Source organism: Corvus cornix, chromosome Z (assembly GCF_000738735.6).
Source record: "Corvus cornix cornix isolate S_Up_H32 chromosome Z, ASM73873v5, whole genome shotgun sequence".
NCBI classification, from domain to species: domain Eukaryota; kingdom Metazoa; phylum Chordata; class Aves; order Passeriformes; family Corvidae; genus Corvus; species Corvus cornix.
In genome coordinates this window covers 66,505,622-66,521,374 of record NC_046357.1, presented here as the reverse complement: position 1 = coordinate 66,521,374, position 15,753 = coordinate 66,505,622, and the positions used below count along the sequence as shown (strand labels likewise).

General features: G+C 38.9%; 1 protein-coding gene across 5 annotated transcripts in view; it reads left to right on the top strand.

Moving 5' to 3' along the window:
* CERT1 (ceramide transporter 1) overlaps positions 1-15,753 on the top strand; it is an 80,992-nt gene that overhangs the window by 50,668 nt on the left and 14,571 nt on the right. For all 5 annotated transcript variants that reach the window (XM_039567723.1, XM_039567722.1, XM_039567726.1 and 2 more), the window contains 5 exons: positions 309-447; positions 1,396-1,479; positions 6,823-6,980; positions 12,889-12,981; positions 15,666-15,752. In XM_039567723.1, the coding sequence (XP_039423657.1) occupies positions 309-447; positions 1,396-1,479; positions 6,823-6,980; positions 12,889-12,981; positions 15,666-15,752 (561 nt within the window). The remainder of the gene's footprint in view (positions 1-308; positions 448-1,395; positions 1,480-6,822; positions 6,981-12,888; positions 12,982-15,665; position 15,753) is intronic.

Here is a 15,753-nt window from a genome sequence, read left to right as displayed (position 1 = left end):
ATGTATAAAGCTGGTAGCATGTAAGATCCCATTTTTAATAAGCTTTTGTGGAGTGCTCTGAAGTAGCAGATAGAGTCAAGAGGAAACACTGAGACCAGTGACAAAATGAGTAAGAAATACTTTGGATATGGTTTCTTCTGACATTTAACAGTATTTCATAATTGCTGGTATCTAAAATGCCCTTAATGTACTTCAATTTCTCTTCATAGCTGCAGAAATATATTTTTAAATTAAATTTTAATTTTAATGAATCAAGCTATTGTTGAGTATGTAGAAACATTCCAGGCTTTTTTCTTCTGTGTTTTCAGAAGGGCCATAGCTTACGTGAGAAGCTTGCAGAAATGGAAACCTTTAGAGACATTTTATGTAGACAAGTTGATACTTTACAGAAATACTTCGATGCTTGTGCAGATGCAGTTTCCAAAGATGAACTCCAGAGGGATAAAGGTAACACTGTAACTGAAAACTCTTCCCTTCACAGAATGTAGCTTTTTAGCTAGGAAACAGCTTGATACAGTTACAGTAAAATTTAATGTCATGTAAATAAAATATGTATCTTAAATTTACTTTAGTAAAGGACCAATCATTTGCATAAATGCATAAACATGTTAACTATTTTTACTTTAGCATTCAGATTTGCGTAAAAATCTGCTTGATGTTAACCTGTAGCTGTCAACTGTACAAAAGCAATGCTTTTTAGAAGTGTTTTTTTATAGAATACCAATTGCTAACCCTCGTGAATTCAGTTTATTGCTGTCTCTTACCTGTTATTTTGAAAACCAAATGGGATATTAGTTTTGATAGAAACAATACACTGTTTTGAAAAAGTCAAAAGTGCTGCCTTAAGTAATGCTTCTGAGACATATTGGCTGGAAATAGAGCACTGAATGCACACTTGAGACCATACTAGACTACGGTGTGGATGTCTACATATCTCTGAATTGCTTATATCAGAGTACAGCTTGTCACCATATCTGTGCACTCTGCTGAGGCATTTATATTCATCTGTGTGTTTGTTCTGGCAGTGTGAAACTTTTGGTAGTAATAAAACACCAGAGAAGTGCAATTCCACTTTTTTTTTAGCTTTCCAGTGTAGAAGATTAGATAGCTACTGAATCATGGCTCCTACTTGTAACACCAAAATATGTCGCTCTTGCCAGAGAATTGAGTGCTAAACTTCAATACTGAGCAATGTTAGATTCTGCTGTTAACTGACATTTACATTGGTAGTGGTCTTGGGTCAAAAAGAAAAAAAACCGAAAAGGGAGGGAGGGTTCATGACTGTTGTTATAGGAAAAAGTGCTAGCTAGCCATGAAGATGCTCTTAATTCTTTCATGCACACCAAAGAACTAGAAAAGCTTTCTCACTCCCGTAATACACTCTCTCAAATCTAGTGGTAGAAGATGATGAAGATGATTTCCCTACAGTACGTCCTGATGGAGATTTTGTACATAACAGTAACAGCAGTAAGGAAAAATGTAAGTATGTTTCAATTTTTTCACTGATGAAAATTAAAATGAATGGTATCATTGGTACAAGACAGGTATTTTATGCTCTTTTCTAAGCAGAAAATTGCAAGAAGAGTTATTTAAGTGTATGTGAATGGAAGTTCTTAGTCATGTTATAATTCTTTAGCAGCTTTTCATGATTCTCTGAGTTACACTTAATTCACACAAATACTAATGCAAGCTTGTCAAGCTGGAATTCCCTATTCTCTGTTTAGAGTCAATGTTGCTACAAAATTCTGTTGAAACAGCTGCATTATTTAAATATTCGGAACTGAGATTTTTTTAACAGGTTATTATAAGTGTTACCTGCTTTAGGAGTTTGGTGGAGTTCGGTGCTTTTCCACTTAGGGATGTCCCCCTATGGTTTTCCCAAGTACTATGGCTGTGGAATGGTTAAGACAATACTGTTACTGATTCTCACTTAGCATAATTTTAGTGCTTTTTTGCTGTCCTTTTCACTGTTATAATGAGCAGAATTTGGATTTTTATTCTTATCATAAATGAAATAGTTATTGTACTCACTGTATCCATGCAGCAAATGTGAAGAACTCATGCAAGTCTTGCTGTTTGAGAAATCTGATAGTTCTGGCCTGGAGGAAGTTGTGTATGCATTTAAATTGCGTTCTTCTTAGACCTTTTCATGTTTTCTGACTGAAGTATTCTAGTGTTTACACTTTCTACTTGTTGACAATTCACTTAGTCCTAAGGTATTTCTTAGACTTGGTTCACGAAGCTTGGAAGTTGCACTTCCAGTTTCAAGTGTGGTGGAATCTCCCGAAGTACTTTCCAGAAATGTTTTTAAAAATGTAAATGCTTTCATCAAGAACCTGGAAAATACAGGACAAAATAAGCCTTTTCTGTGTCTTCTGTTTTCTTTTTAATTGGCTGTTGTTCCCATGTATTACATATTTCCTTGTTGTATTTAAGTGCTTTTTCTAGACCATAGCCAAAACTGTTGTGATGGAAGAGGAAAGGAAAGGAAATGGAGCTTTTCAGGATACTTCCAGAATTCATCACTGAGGATTGATTGTAATGCTGATTTCAGAGACTAAGTAGCATATAACTGGAGTTTTGAAGAAGTGTATGGTTCCACTAACCTTACTGTCTGTATGAAACTGTACTTTTTTTTCTTTTTGAGAATTGTTAAGTTAGAATTCAGAAAACTGCAAAAGCCTTCTTTAACAAATGTTAAGTAAGAGTTTAATTTTACTGCATGATTCATTTTGGAAGAGATGTCTTTGTCAAACTTAATTTTTGTACAGTTATGTAGGAGTTTCAGCTTAATTTACCCGTAGAAATTTTTTTCATATCTACATTGTTCTGGTGCATCTGCAATATGTATGCATACACTATGGGGAATGTCATTAGGAAAGTCTGTATTTTTAATGCAGCTGGTCATCAAACCTTTGGGAACTTAGATGCTAAGAAATTGATACTTGGTATTATGGGTACCTGTATATAAACTCACTCACTATAGGTCACTACAGGAAATAATTGCCTTCTGCAGAACTTCTAATTCCAGTTGTTACGACTCCTGTATTCCATTAAATTTACTTTCCATCAATTATTTCTATGAAAATATTTGTCCCCATTTTAGTTTTTCTGTGCCTCAGTTTGATTTCTAATGGCTAAATTCATTAAATATTTAGTAGCTGAGTGCTGCAAAGCTTGATTAGAAATGAAAAATTAAGTGGAATCTTAAGTGATACAGTGGGGGAAGTAGATGTCTCAGGTTGAGACAGCCATGGTCACGTATTGGGCAGAAAAGTAGATCAGACTAACTGGCAATGAAAGATTTATCTTCACCCTTTTTTAAAGCTTAGCCTCAGAGCAGCTGGTAAAATTTGGTTTCTCAGATTTCAGGTTCTGTTCTTGAAATTTCTGTTCAGTCCTGGAAGGACTGTAAAAATCTTAACTGTAGCTGACAAGTGATTGCCTGTTTATTCTGAGACTCTTCTCCACTCGGTGCTTCAGGAAGTGAGGCATAGGTTCAACCTCTTAATTTAGCTTACTGTGATACGGAGGAGTGTTTAAGCCTACTGTTCAAACTACTAGTGCACCAATCTGAAGCTCAAATCATTCGATTTAAGACTGACCTAAGGGACCATATTCACATTGTCTTTTGCAGTTTGTTCTCTGGGTGGGATGAGAAAGTTAATGTGAGTATGGGCATTTGTGTACTTCTCTGAAGGTGATATGGATAGAGAGGCTTTTTCTTTTCTGTGCTCTCCAAGATCTTTAAGTGAAGAGCTAAGTAGAGTACTATGAAGTTGTTTAAATATATTGGTCACTTTCCAATTAAAAGGTCTGGTAACTGTAACTGTGATCATTTATATAAAACACCAAGGTATGGTGTCTGGCTGATGCATATTTACCCATTGGGATCTTATATATTTAGGAATGTAGACTCTTCATTTCAAAATGTTCCCATTCATCCCCTCTGGAAAGAGAACATACTTGGATTTAAATTTTCTAAGAATAGGAAGAGCAGGTGTAACCTAGTTAAGGAACCTCCTTGAATATGGAAGGTGTCTTTTGTACTGGAACTATAAAGATGGAAATGGTACCAAGGGTGAAGGAGAGAAATTTGATGTAAATTACTGCAGAGATTTGTTGGATTTTTGTGCTTTCAATGGAGGAAGAATATTTTCCAAAATATTGCTGAAAAATTGGGGTTGTTCTTAGAGGAATCATATTGATCCTATTGCTATCCACAGAAGATAACAACAGCAGGTATCAATAAGTGGGTCGTGGACACAAATGTTTGTTTTTCACTTAAAATTAGTTTAGTGACATAATATGTTAAGGGGGTGTAAAATGGAAAAGATGAAAGAATGTCTTTCTACTTACTATCTTTAGAATACTTTCCTGTTTCACTGGAAAACTGATTTGATCAAAGAGTGGGAAATTATTACAAGCAGAGTCTCAGGTACAAGAAGGGATATCCTAACAGACACAGAGGTCTAGGAGAGAAAAGCTGAAGAGCTATTGAAGGTTAAAGCATGGTATGAAGAATTCCTTGTATGAAACACAAGAGAAAATAAATCAGAAATAGAGCATAGATGGGATAATGAAAAAGGAACTGCTTGGAAGATGTTGAAATTGAAGTTAAGGTGGGGACAAATTATCCTGCTTTTTTCAGTTGATGGCATGGAGCTTGATAACCAAAGAGAAGTTGCAACAGTACGAACACTTTCCTATTAGTCTTTACCTTTCAATATAGATCTCCAGATGCCTGATTTAATTTTGAAGTAATCAATCTATAGCTGACATGAAAAAAAGTGTAAAAAAGGAATCAGAAAGATGTTTGGTCTCTCCAAACAGAAAATCTCCTCAAAAGTTCTTCTAAAGTGCTGAAGCTCAGTTGTTCCTGAGGTGAGGGTTGAAGTCATCTCCCAACACATTTCAGAAAGACAGATATTTCCTGTGATTAGGAATGAATCAAAATACTTGTATCCATCACAAGGAACCTACTGAGTGACCATCTCTTCGAAGAAATAGGTTTTACATCCTTCTGCAACATGTTCATTTTTGCCCATTATTATAATGGCTGAAAGAAGCTTTGCGCACTGGCTTTAAGTCTGCAGCTCTGCATCTATCACAGCTACTCTGAGGCTATTCTTTAAAGAATGGCTTAGAATATGTGATGACTAAAATTGTACGGAAGTGTTAATGAGATGTGGCTGAGACCTAGAAAGGGACAAAAGCTCTCTTCTCCAGGAAATTAACCTGTGTTGCTGTATTTCCCTTAAATTCTACCATAGAGATTTCTGAAATTATTTATACAGTGTTGCAGCTGGTGGCAGTTTCTTCAGGACATCTACATATTTCCTAATTGAGAGAGAAAAATCACATCTGTAAGCATTATAGCTGTGCTGTTAAGCCTGCATGTGAACATAGCCTACACCAACAGGAGGAATTACTGGTGTAAAACTGTCTTTTTCAGTTGTGAAGTATTATGGGCAAAAGTTCTTGTATAATTCTAATTATTTCCAGTGGAGTCACGGCATCACCTTCTTGCCGGCTTATGCCACTTTCAGTCTCAGTCCCCTCTGTGTTCCATTTGCAGCTATTGGGGTAGGAGAGCTGGTCTTCTCATTATCATTTCTGAAACAATTTTTTCTTTCTCTTGCTTTCTGTTTTTTTTCCCCTCCAGTCCCCATCACCTTTACCTTTTAGGGAATGTTCTTGATTAACATGGAAAAAAAAAAAAAGTGTTGTGTTCTACCACAGTATCTGTGCGTCTGAGGTATTTGGAGTAGTGTGTAGTCTGTAATCACTTGTTTGAAAAAGAGATTGATTCCTTTTGAAAGGGGGAGCATATAAAACCAGTGCTGAAGACCATGTGACGATTGCTTTCTGTTCCCAAGTGCAGACACTCTGCTCTATAATTACAGAATGGAACTGCTCGAAAGCTCTGCTTTGCTCTTGTAGACAGATAAACTTACTCAAATATTAAATTGTACTTTTTAAATTTTAACAGTGGTACATTGACAAACTGACAGACCAGAGAAAAAAATTATATCAAGCTAGGTGATAAGTCATGAGCTTGCACTTTGGCATAGCAGGAGTTACTTTAACTTGCTGGGTTCAGTCAGCTTCAACTTGAGTGTTACTTCTGCTTTGTAATATTTTCTGATATTCATGTGCAATGCTTGATATGTTATTATGTCAACCTACATACCAGTTTGACATATAATAGGTACTTTTTTTTGTCACACATTTTAAACTACTTGTTTAAATAGCCTTAGCAACAGATGGCCTGGTTGACAGCATGAAGTAGTTCTTGGAACTGTAAAACTCAACAGTACTTGGAAAATTCAGCACATTTGATGCTTTTATCTTATACCTTTTTACTTTGAGGTTTTAAAATCTATAATTACATGCTTAAAACAACCTTGAATTTTACATTTTGGGTTTGATGACATTTTGAAATTGTTCCTTTCTTAATTCTGAGTCTGATATGTTTTAAGGTTGCTCTGTGTTAATTAGGCCCCATTTCAAGCTATCAAACTGCTATTGTTACAAACTATTACCACTCCCTCCACCCACATGATTTGCAGAGTGCAGAGTAATACAGCATTACAAGCAGGCTTGAAATACAGTATAGCAAGATGAAGCTGCAAGGATCTGTTTCTCCTTTTGAATCTCTTTCCTTATCCTGTGGATAGCTGTGGACATTATTACCACTGTAGATTTTTATTTTTAAATTAACTTTCTAGCCAGTCTGTTGTCTTCAAATATAACACATACATGTGAAGGGCTTGTTTGATTTAAAGACAGCTATCAGCGATCTCATTCATGTGTTTTTAGTGTTTCCGCATGTGACACCCAAAGGAATTAATGGCATAGATTTTAAAGGAGAAGCTATAACTTTCAAGGCAACTACTGCTGGAATCCTTGCTACGCTCTCTCATTGTATTGAACTCATGGTAAAACGTGAAGAAAGCTGGCAAAAAAGGCTAGATAAGGTAAGATCATTTTCCTTTTATTTTTGTTGAAAAAAAAGTTTCTTTAGGTTGAAATTGAAATTTCACATAAGCTGTTATTAACTTTTGTATTCCATCAACTGCTTTTATTTTTATATACAACATTTATTAATTTCAGGTGCTTTCATTATTAACCCTATAAAATGTTAAGGAGCCTCATTCTGACTGGTGGTACAGTAGGTCTTTTCATCATAGTCTTTTTTTCATAGCGCTTCCTCAGATGGTAGTCCTATGTTCTTTATATCTGCAAAGAACCTGGAATTATTTCATAGTAGTAAGTGTATTGCTTGCAGCCTTTTAACACAGACCTAATTATCCATGCATGCAAAATGATGTGCAAGTCTCTGAAATGTTTTAGTATGGTAAGAGATGGAGACAATACTGGGGAGAACAACCAGTTCTAACTTTAAATGTCTTCTCAAGATACAATTATCTCCTTTAGGAGATTGGTGAGATTAAGTTATGCTTTACACTAATCGGCTAAATCTTCTGTATGTGGTGTTAGAATATCTATTATTCTAATGGCAGTGATAGTTCATGCTGAACTTACTCAACCACTGTAACACCTCTAAATGAGCCGTGTGTTCTTGCCTGAGATCTGCTGTTGGAGGCATGGCAGGTTGTAATTCAGGCTTTAATTCCTAGAATCTTGCTGTTGCTGGCTGGTGTGCAGCGCAGCTGTTGTTCTGTTCTCGTTTCACGTGTTTCCATGTGATACAAATCATGTATCAAATCTTACTCTATTTAGTGGTACACTATTCAAGAATGAACATTTTCAGACAAAATGCATCCATGTTTGAACCCTGTCTTCTGTATTGTTTGTGCATATGTCAAAGGCCTGGCCCTGTCTCACTGTATTGTGTCTTCTGTCAACAATTCGTTACTGGCTCAGCTGAGCAGTTGGGGGAATTACAGTAGGTCCAAAACTTGAAGCCTGTTTGTAGGATCATAGGGGAGTTCAGGCTGGATACAGACCTCAAGAGGTCTATCTTCCTCTAACCTTTTTCTTAAAGTAAGGACAGCTTGAGTCAGACCAGGTTGCTCAAGGCTTTATCAAGGCTGTAGACTGCACAGCTCCTCAGAGCAGGTCTGCTGCTCACCTGTTGTTAGAGTGAAAAAGTTTTGCCTTCTATCCTGTTGAAGTAACTTTTATTCCAGTATCTGATGCTTATTTTTCAGCCTTCTCCTATAGACTGTGAAGAGTCTGGCTCAGTTTCTTTATGACTCCCTTGAACATATTGGAAGGCTGTTGGTAGGTCCCCCTAGCAAAAGCCTTCCCTGTGCTGGACAAACACACTTCCTTTGTGTTGATGAGACTTTCCTTAGAGCATGGATGAAATGATGTTTTCCTTACCTGTAGTTCAGTATACTTTAATGAAGAATATATGTTAAAATATAATTTGAATTTATTTAGATTTCCTTTTTGTCACTTTTTTTATTCTCTTGTGGACTAACTTCAAAGCACTTATTTAAGATGCAAGTGGTTAACAAATTCAAACCTGAATTTCACTTGGGGTCTCATGGGACTAATAGCTCATACAGCATGAGTAAGTACATTTTAAAGGGGCTCACAAACTTCTTTCAACTTCTTTCCCCAGGAATTAAAAGGGCAAAAGCTCCTGAAACGTCAGTGTTTTTAACTTGCTCTGCTTTGGCAGACTTGCAGCTTTCAAAAAGTCCCATTTGTCAACGACATTTTCTGGGGTTTAGAGGGCAGGCATGGTAAAGTACCTTAATTAGTATATGAAGTCATTACTTTGTATTCCACTCTTTGCTAGCCTTTTGGAAGAGGAGAATTTTTACTGAATGAAATAACTAGAATTATGGTGGGATAGCCTTGGCGAAGAGTGACGTGCTCACCACGTATTCAGCTTAGAGAGAGAAATAGAATGAGAAAGCTCATGGGTCAAGAGAAAGACAGGAAGATTGCTGCCTGGTTTTTGTCATGGCAGAAGATTCTTGCCACGTGGAAAATCAGATTGTTGCTGGTTTAAAATGATGGGAAATTAATGGGAGACAGAAGGACAAACACTAGCACAGCTTTCTTGCCCCTTTTGCCGAGCTCAGCTTCATTCCTTCCCTGTAGGCTACTCTACCTAGAATCGTAAAATCATTAAGGTTGGAAAAGACCTCAAACCTCATCAAGTCCAGTGGTTAACCTAACACTTCCAGGTCCACCACTGAACCACGTTCCTGGTGCCACATCTGCACCTTCTGTAACATTTCTGGGGTCAGTGATACCACCACTTGCCGGGGCAGTCTGTTTCAGTGCTTGTCTTCCCTTTCAGTGAAGAACTTTTTCCTCATATCCAGTGTAGCCCTTCCCTGCTGCAAGCAGAGACCATTTCCCCTTCTCCTTGTGCTTGTTACCTGGGAGAAAAGAGCAGCCCCACCTGGCTGCAGCCTCCTTTCAGGCAGCTGTAGAGAGTGAGAAGGTCCCCCCTGAGCATCCTTTACTCCAGACTAGACACCCTCAGCTGCTCCTCACAGGACTTGGGCTCCAGACCCTTCATCAGCACTGTTGCTCTTTTCTGAACATCATCTCAATGTCCTTCTTGAACTGAGGGATCCAGAACTGAGCACAGGATTTGAAGTGTGGCCTCACCCATTCTGAGTACAGGGGGACAGTCCCTGCCCTGATCCTGCTGGCCACACTGTTGCTGATCCAGGCCAGGATGCCATTGGCCTTCTTGGCCACCTGGGCACACCCTGGCTCATGTTCAGCTGCTGTCACCAGCACCCCCAGGTCCTTTTCCTGTGGGCAGCTCTGCAGCCACTCTGCCCCAGCCTGTGGAGCTGCCTGGGGTTGTTGTGACCCAGGAGCAGGACCTGGCACTGGGCCTTGTTGAACCTCACACCACTGGCCCTGGCCCATGATCCAGCCTGTCCAGATCCCTCTGCAGAGCCTTCCTGCCCTCCAGCAGATCAGCACTCCCACCCAGCTTGGTGTCATTGCTGAACTAACTGAGGGTGTACTTAATCCCGTCATCCAGATCACTGATGAAGATACTAAACAGGAGCTGCTCCCCAGTGCTGAGCCCTGCCAAGAGCACTGGTGACTGGCCACCAGCTGGATGTAACTGCATTCACTGCCACTCTCTGAGCCCAGCCATCCAGACAGGTGTTTCTTAACCAGCAAAGAGTATACTCATCCAAGCCATGAGCTGCCAGTTTCTCCAGGATAATGCTATGAGAAATGGTGTCAAAGGCTCTAGTGAAGTCTAGACAGATGGCATCCATAGCCTTTCCCTCACGCACTAAGCATGTCACCCTATCATAGAAGTTCAGGTTGGTCAGGCAGAACCTGCCTTTCACAAATCCCTGCTGGCTGGGCTGGATGCCTTGATAGTCTAGTACATGCTGTGTGTTCTCACTTGAAGGTAGTATGGTCCATAACCTTCCTGCCTGCTAGCAGCAGGCAGTGCAGGGTGAGGAATGGAGGGGGTTGCAATTAGTCTAAAATACTTAATCTTTGCCATTCCTTCCTCCTCATGCTTTTTCCCAGCTCCAGTGCAGGTAGCCTCCATCAGTGACAGCCCTCTGGGAAAAATCTCTTGCAGTGTGGATCCTTTATGGGACAGGGTTCCTTCAGGAAATATGCCTGTAGTGTGGATATATATGTTCTCTGCCGTGGAGCTGCATCTCCTCATCTTCTTTGTCTTGGCATCTCCTCTGTGGTTCCTCACTTTTTCTTTCAATTCCTCTCTCCACTGAGTGCTTTTTACTTCTTTCACCGCCCCCCCCCCCCCGAAGTGTCACATACATGGTGGATGGGCTCAGCTGTGTGTTGCAGTGAATCTGTTTTGGAGCTAGCAAGCCCCACCTGTGTCTGCCACAAGGCAACCCCACTCTCCTCCCACAAATGCTCCCCCTGTGAGCAGCATCTTGATGCCTATACCCTTAAATACAGCAATTGACTGTATTCAGACCTCTGCTACCACTATTCCACAGTGGTAGAGCTGCTTTTAGTTTAATTTTATCTTTTTGTTTTAGTGCTTAAACATCACTTTGTAAGAGTAGCTTTTATAACTATGGGCCTGATCAAAAGACTTTGTTTTCTGATAGATGTGGGATGAGAATGGTGTAGATCTTTGTACTTTTGGTTTTCTTGGATATGTGTGTAAACTTCTGTGAAAAGGAAATAAATATTGTGAGATGATAGAAGTATAGATTCTATGGTTAGTTTTCTTTCATTACCAAAAATAGTCAAATGTCCAGAATGAAATTAATATTAAGCATGTAATATTATCTAAAGTAATTGTAGTTACAGCTTTTCTTTCCACCTTTTACACTTAGCTCTTAAGATCTTGAGCTTGACTTTTTGTTTCCAGTGCAGTATATAATACATTGAATGTATTTTAAAATAGACTTTTTTTAAAAATGGATACACAAGGAAAGGATTTTGTCAGTCGTATTTGATCCACTGTTTTACTTGCAGCAAAGTCTTTGTGATAATGCTTTTCATGTTGTCTTGACTGCTGCAGCATTTTTCTGTTCTTGTTTCTGCCTTCTTTAATATTAAGAGAATAATAATATTAATATATTATATAATATTATCTTTAATAATAAGAGAAGCTGGAAATTTGGAGAGCTGTATTTTGACATATGTGAATTGTAACTAATTTGCAGAAGTACAGAAGGTGTGGGGATTTGGGGTGAATGGGAAGAGGAATTGTGTTTTGGGTGGGGTTTGTTTTGTTTTTCATTCCAAGTCTGGTAAAATTTCTATGTTTTTCTCAGTGACTTATACTCAAGTCATGTTTTATGCATCTTCAGAACTCTCCAGTTCCTTTCAAAAAAGATAAACATGCATAATTTTTTATGAAATCTGTTAGCAGGTACTGCCTCTTTGATAGTTTCAGAAGGGAAAAGCCTACAGTCACAGTTAAAGACAATATTGTCTCCATCAAAGTGCTTTTTTTTCTTTTTTCCTGTGGAAAACTATACTACCTTGTTCTGCATCAAAACTATTGCCTAATTGTAAACTGGAAAATGTGTTTGAGTGAATGTTACCACCAAATTCCCAGTTGATAAACTCAGCCTTTGAGTATTGCTTCAGGGTTTTCCACTGAATCTTTGAATTTCAATTTGTGTTGCTGAATAATTATACCCATATCTGCAAGAAGTAGTGTGTGCTGTCCACCTGTTCTTAACTTGCTTTCACCTGAAGTGATTTTGAAAGGGGACAGAGAAATATCTTGCAAAAATTTTGCAAGGATTTCAGAATTGTTTGTAACTTTTTCATGGAAAGTATCTGGCAGTATGCAGAATTTGTAGAGGAAATACTAGACTTAATCTGATTTTGGCATTACTACTATTTTATTGAAAGTATACAATATTATAGTCACCATCTGGTGTCTACATAGACTGGCTGCTAGTACGGTCACAACCTATTATGGGAGAAGGAAGTCAAGTTGCACTCTCTGCGTGGAGTCCACAAAATTATTCACACTGCCCTAATTATAGATGCAGACTTACAGGGTATGACTTGTTAGTGTATCACTACATTCAGCAAGTTAGCTTTTTAGCAGTTTTACTTTTTACCTTTTGCTATCCCCGCCCAAGCATCTGAGTCAAGGAGATTTATGGAAAGTGTCAGACACAAAGTATGACCCCCAATGAACCATGAACAACTATGCTTAAACTAGAAATCAATTTTTGCTTGCTGATCTGGTTTCTTCCACATGACTTAGAAGGCATCCTCAAGGTAGTTTAGTTGCCCAAGCTTTCTATTATATATGCATGTGTATTGGAATATATATGCAAATAAATTCAGAAACTCCTCAGCTTTGCAGTTGCTGCTTGGAAAAAAAAACTACCCTGGTCATTCCATTTATTGGCATGTTGACAATTCATTCTCACTGCATCAAATGGTCATGTAATTTTACAGGAGACAGAGAAAAGGAGAAGAATTGAAGAAGCATACAAAAATGCTGTGACAGAACTGAAGAAAAAGTCCCACTTCGGAGGGCCAGACTACGAGGTACGAATTCTGCTTTTGAGATTTTTTAAAACACTGACTTTTTCCGGTGGGACCCTGGCTGGATACCAGGTGCCCACTAAGCCACTCTACTACTCCCCTCAGGTGGACAGGGGAGAGAGAATACTGTGAAAATCTTCTGGGTTCAGATAAGGACAGTGATAGGTCACTCACCAATTACTGACACCAGCAAAACAGACTCAACTTGGGGAAATATGGCTGAATTACTAATCAAATCTCAAAAACGCCCTTCCCTTACCCCTCTCTTCTTCCTGGGTTTAACTTTGCTTCCAAATTTTCTGCTTTCTACCCCTTAGCTGTGCAGAGAGAAAAGGAATGGGGGTTGTGGTCAGTTCATCTCACATTGTTTCTGCCACTCTTTCCTCCTCACAGGGAGCACTCCTTACACTCTTACCCTTCTCCAGTGTATGATTCCTCCCACAGGAGATAGTTCTCCATGAACTCCTCCAACATGAGTCCTTCCCATGGACTGCAATTGTTCATTAACTGCTCCGCCTGAGTCCTTCCCACAGGATGTAGTCCTTCAGGAACAGGCTGTTCCAGCATGGGATCGCAGTCCTGCCAGTAAACCTGCTCTAGCATGAGCTTCTCTCCATGGGGCCACAGGTCCTGCCAGAAGCCTGCTCCACTGTGGGCTTCCCACAGGATCACATCATTCTTCGGGCATCCACCTGCTCCAGTGTGGGCTCCTCAGTGGGTTGCAGGTGCATCTCTGCTCCTCCATGGGCTGCAGGGGCACAGCTGCTTCACTGTGGTCTGCACCAGGGGTTGCAGGGAAGTCTCAGCTCCAGCATGTGGAGCGCCTCCTGCTCCTCCCTCTTTACTGGTACCTGTTGGTACCTACTGAGCTGTTTCTTGCACATACTCTCACTCCGCTCTTCTGCAGCTGCAGTTGCATGGGTTCTTTTTTTCCCCCTTGTTAAATATGTTATCCCAGAGGTGCTGCCATAGTTGCTGATGGGTGCAGCCTTGGGCAGTGGCAACAGCAGGTCCATCCTAGAGCCAGCTGGCACTGGCCCAGTTGGACATGGGGGAAGAAGCTTCTATCAGCTTCTCACAAAAGCCATCCCCTGTAGCCACTCCAGCTACAGAAACCTACACCAACCCAATACATTTTTGAGATTGGGTTGTTTCTCAAAGGGGGAAAGTGAAGTTTCACAAGCCAGTGCAAGCGTGATTTACAAGTGTGTTCATGCCACAGTTATTTTTTCACCTTGGAAACTGCAACTGTATGAAGAATCTCAGTTCTTAATTTCTTGAGAGTGGAAGTATATCTTTACCTTTGATATTTTGCTTTTGTCTGAAGTATGTTTCTTACAGATACTTCTGTTGATTTTTTGTTATTTTGTCATAGATTTGATACTGCTTATATGTAATTGTATTGTACTTTCCCATTTTATTGGCTCAGCTGTAGAGATAAGTAAAGCAAAGATATGAAAACTCTGACAGCAGAGGCAGTCCTAGAATATGAAGTTTAACTTAAATTAATTTTTAATTTGTCACTGCCACTTGAAATATCATGTTGTCAAATTCAGATTTTAGGTTCCTTTGTTCTGTTAAATTTCATTTCATCAGCATTCTCCTCGGTGAGTTATTTAGTTCTATCCTAAGATTCGTAAACCACCTTTGAAGGTAATCATAGAATGGTTTAGGTTGGAACAGACATTAAAGATCATCTAGTTCCAATCTCCCTGTCATAGGCAGGGACTCCTCCCACTAGACCAGGTTGCTCAACACCCCATCCAGCCTGGCCTTGAACACTTCCACAGGTCAGGCATCCACACTAATGTAAGCTAGTGCGCATGTAATAACGTGTGCATAACTTTTAAGAGCTTGACCCTTTCATGTACGTTAATCAAACACATTTCTGCTTGCAAGTCATAGCCTGAGAAATAGTACTGTACAGATATTTAAGGCACTTGATCTTAGATTAACTGTTGTCACTGAGACATGCACTGTAAAAGAATAAAATAAATAGGAAGCTGGACTTTGTCTATTTGATTATGAACCCAGCTGCTTCTTCCAGGTGTCACTGCTGATATACAGGTTGGGGATTTTTTTTTAGTTTGGAGGACTAGGTTGTTTTACAATACAGTAAAAGCAGTAAACCTAATTTTACGAAATTACTATTTTAATTAGTAGACTAGAGTTTTTAATGCTTGACTTAACTCTACCTGCTCTTTAGTGTTAAACTGTTATTTCCAAGAATTTTCAATAGAGATCCCCAAAATTTTGTCTTCTCTTGTTATATTTTTGAGCGCATACCTGAATATTAGTGCCTTAAGGCACTGAAATACTTGAAAGGAGTCTCACAACACAGTTATGTTAATAGATGTACTTTACTGACACTGTAAACATTTTCAAGAGAAGATATTTATTAATTAAACCCTAAATTTGGTGTCAAAGCATTACTCAGTTTCCTTGGTTTTTTTCTTCTTTATGCAACTATCATAAAATCGTTGTTAGAGGGAGACACTTCCTTTAACAAGTAAAGATTTTCAGAGAAATTGTAATCCAAGAATATTGGTGAAAATATTTGAGGTCTACAGAAGAAATTTGCTTCCATCAGTTACATATATAATATAAATATGTATTTCTAATGTTAAATTTAAGTGGAACTTTTATGTCTGCAGAAACTTTAACTAGTTTTGTTTCTTGCGCTCTAGGAGGGTCCTAATAGTCTGATTAATGAAGAAGAATTCTTTGATGCTGTTGAGGCTGCTCTTGATAGACAGGATAAAATGGAAGAACAGG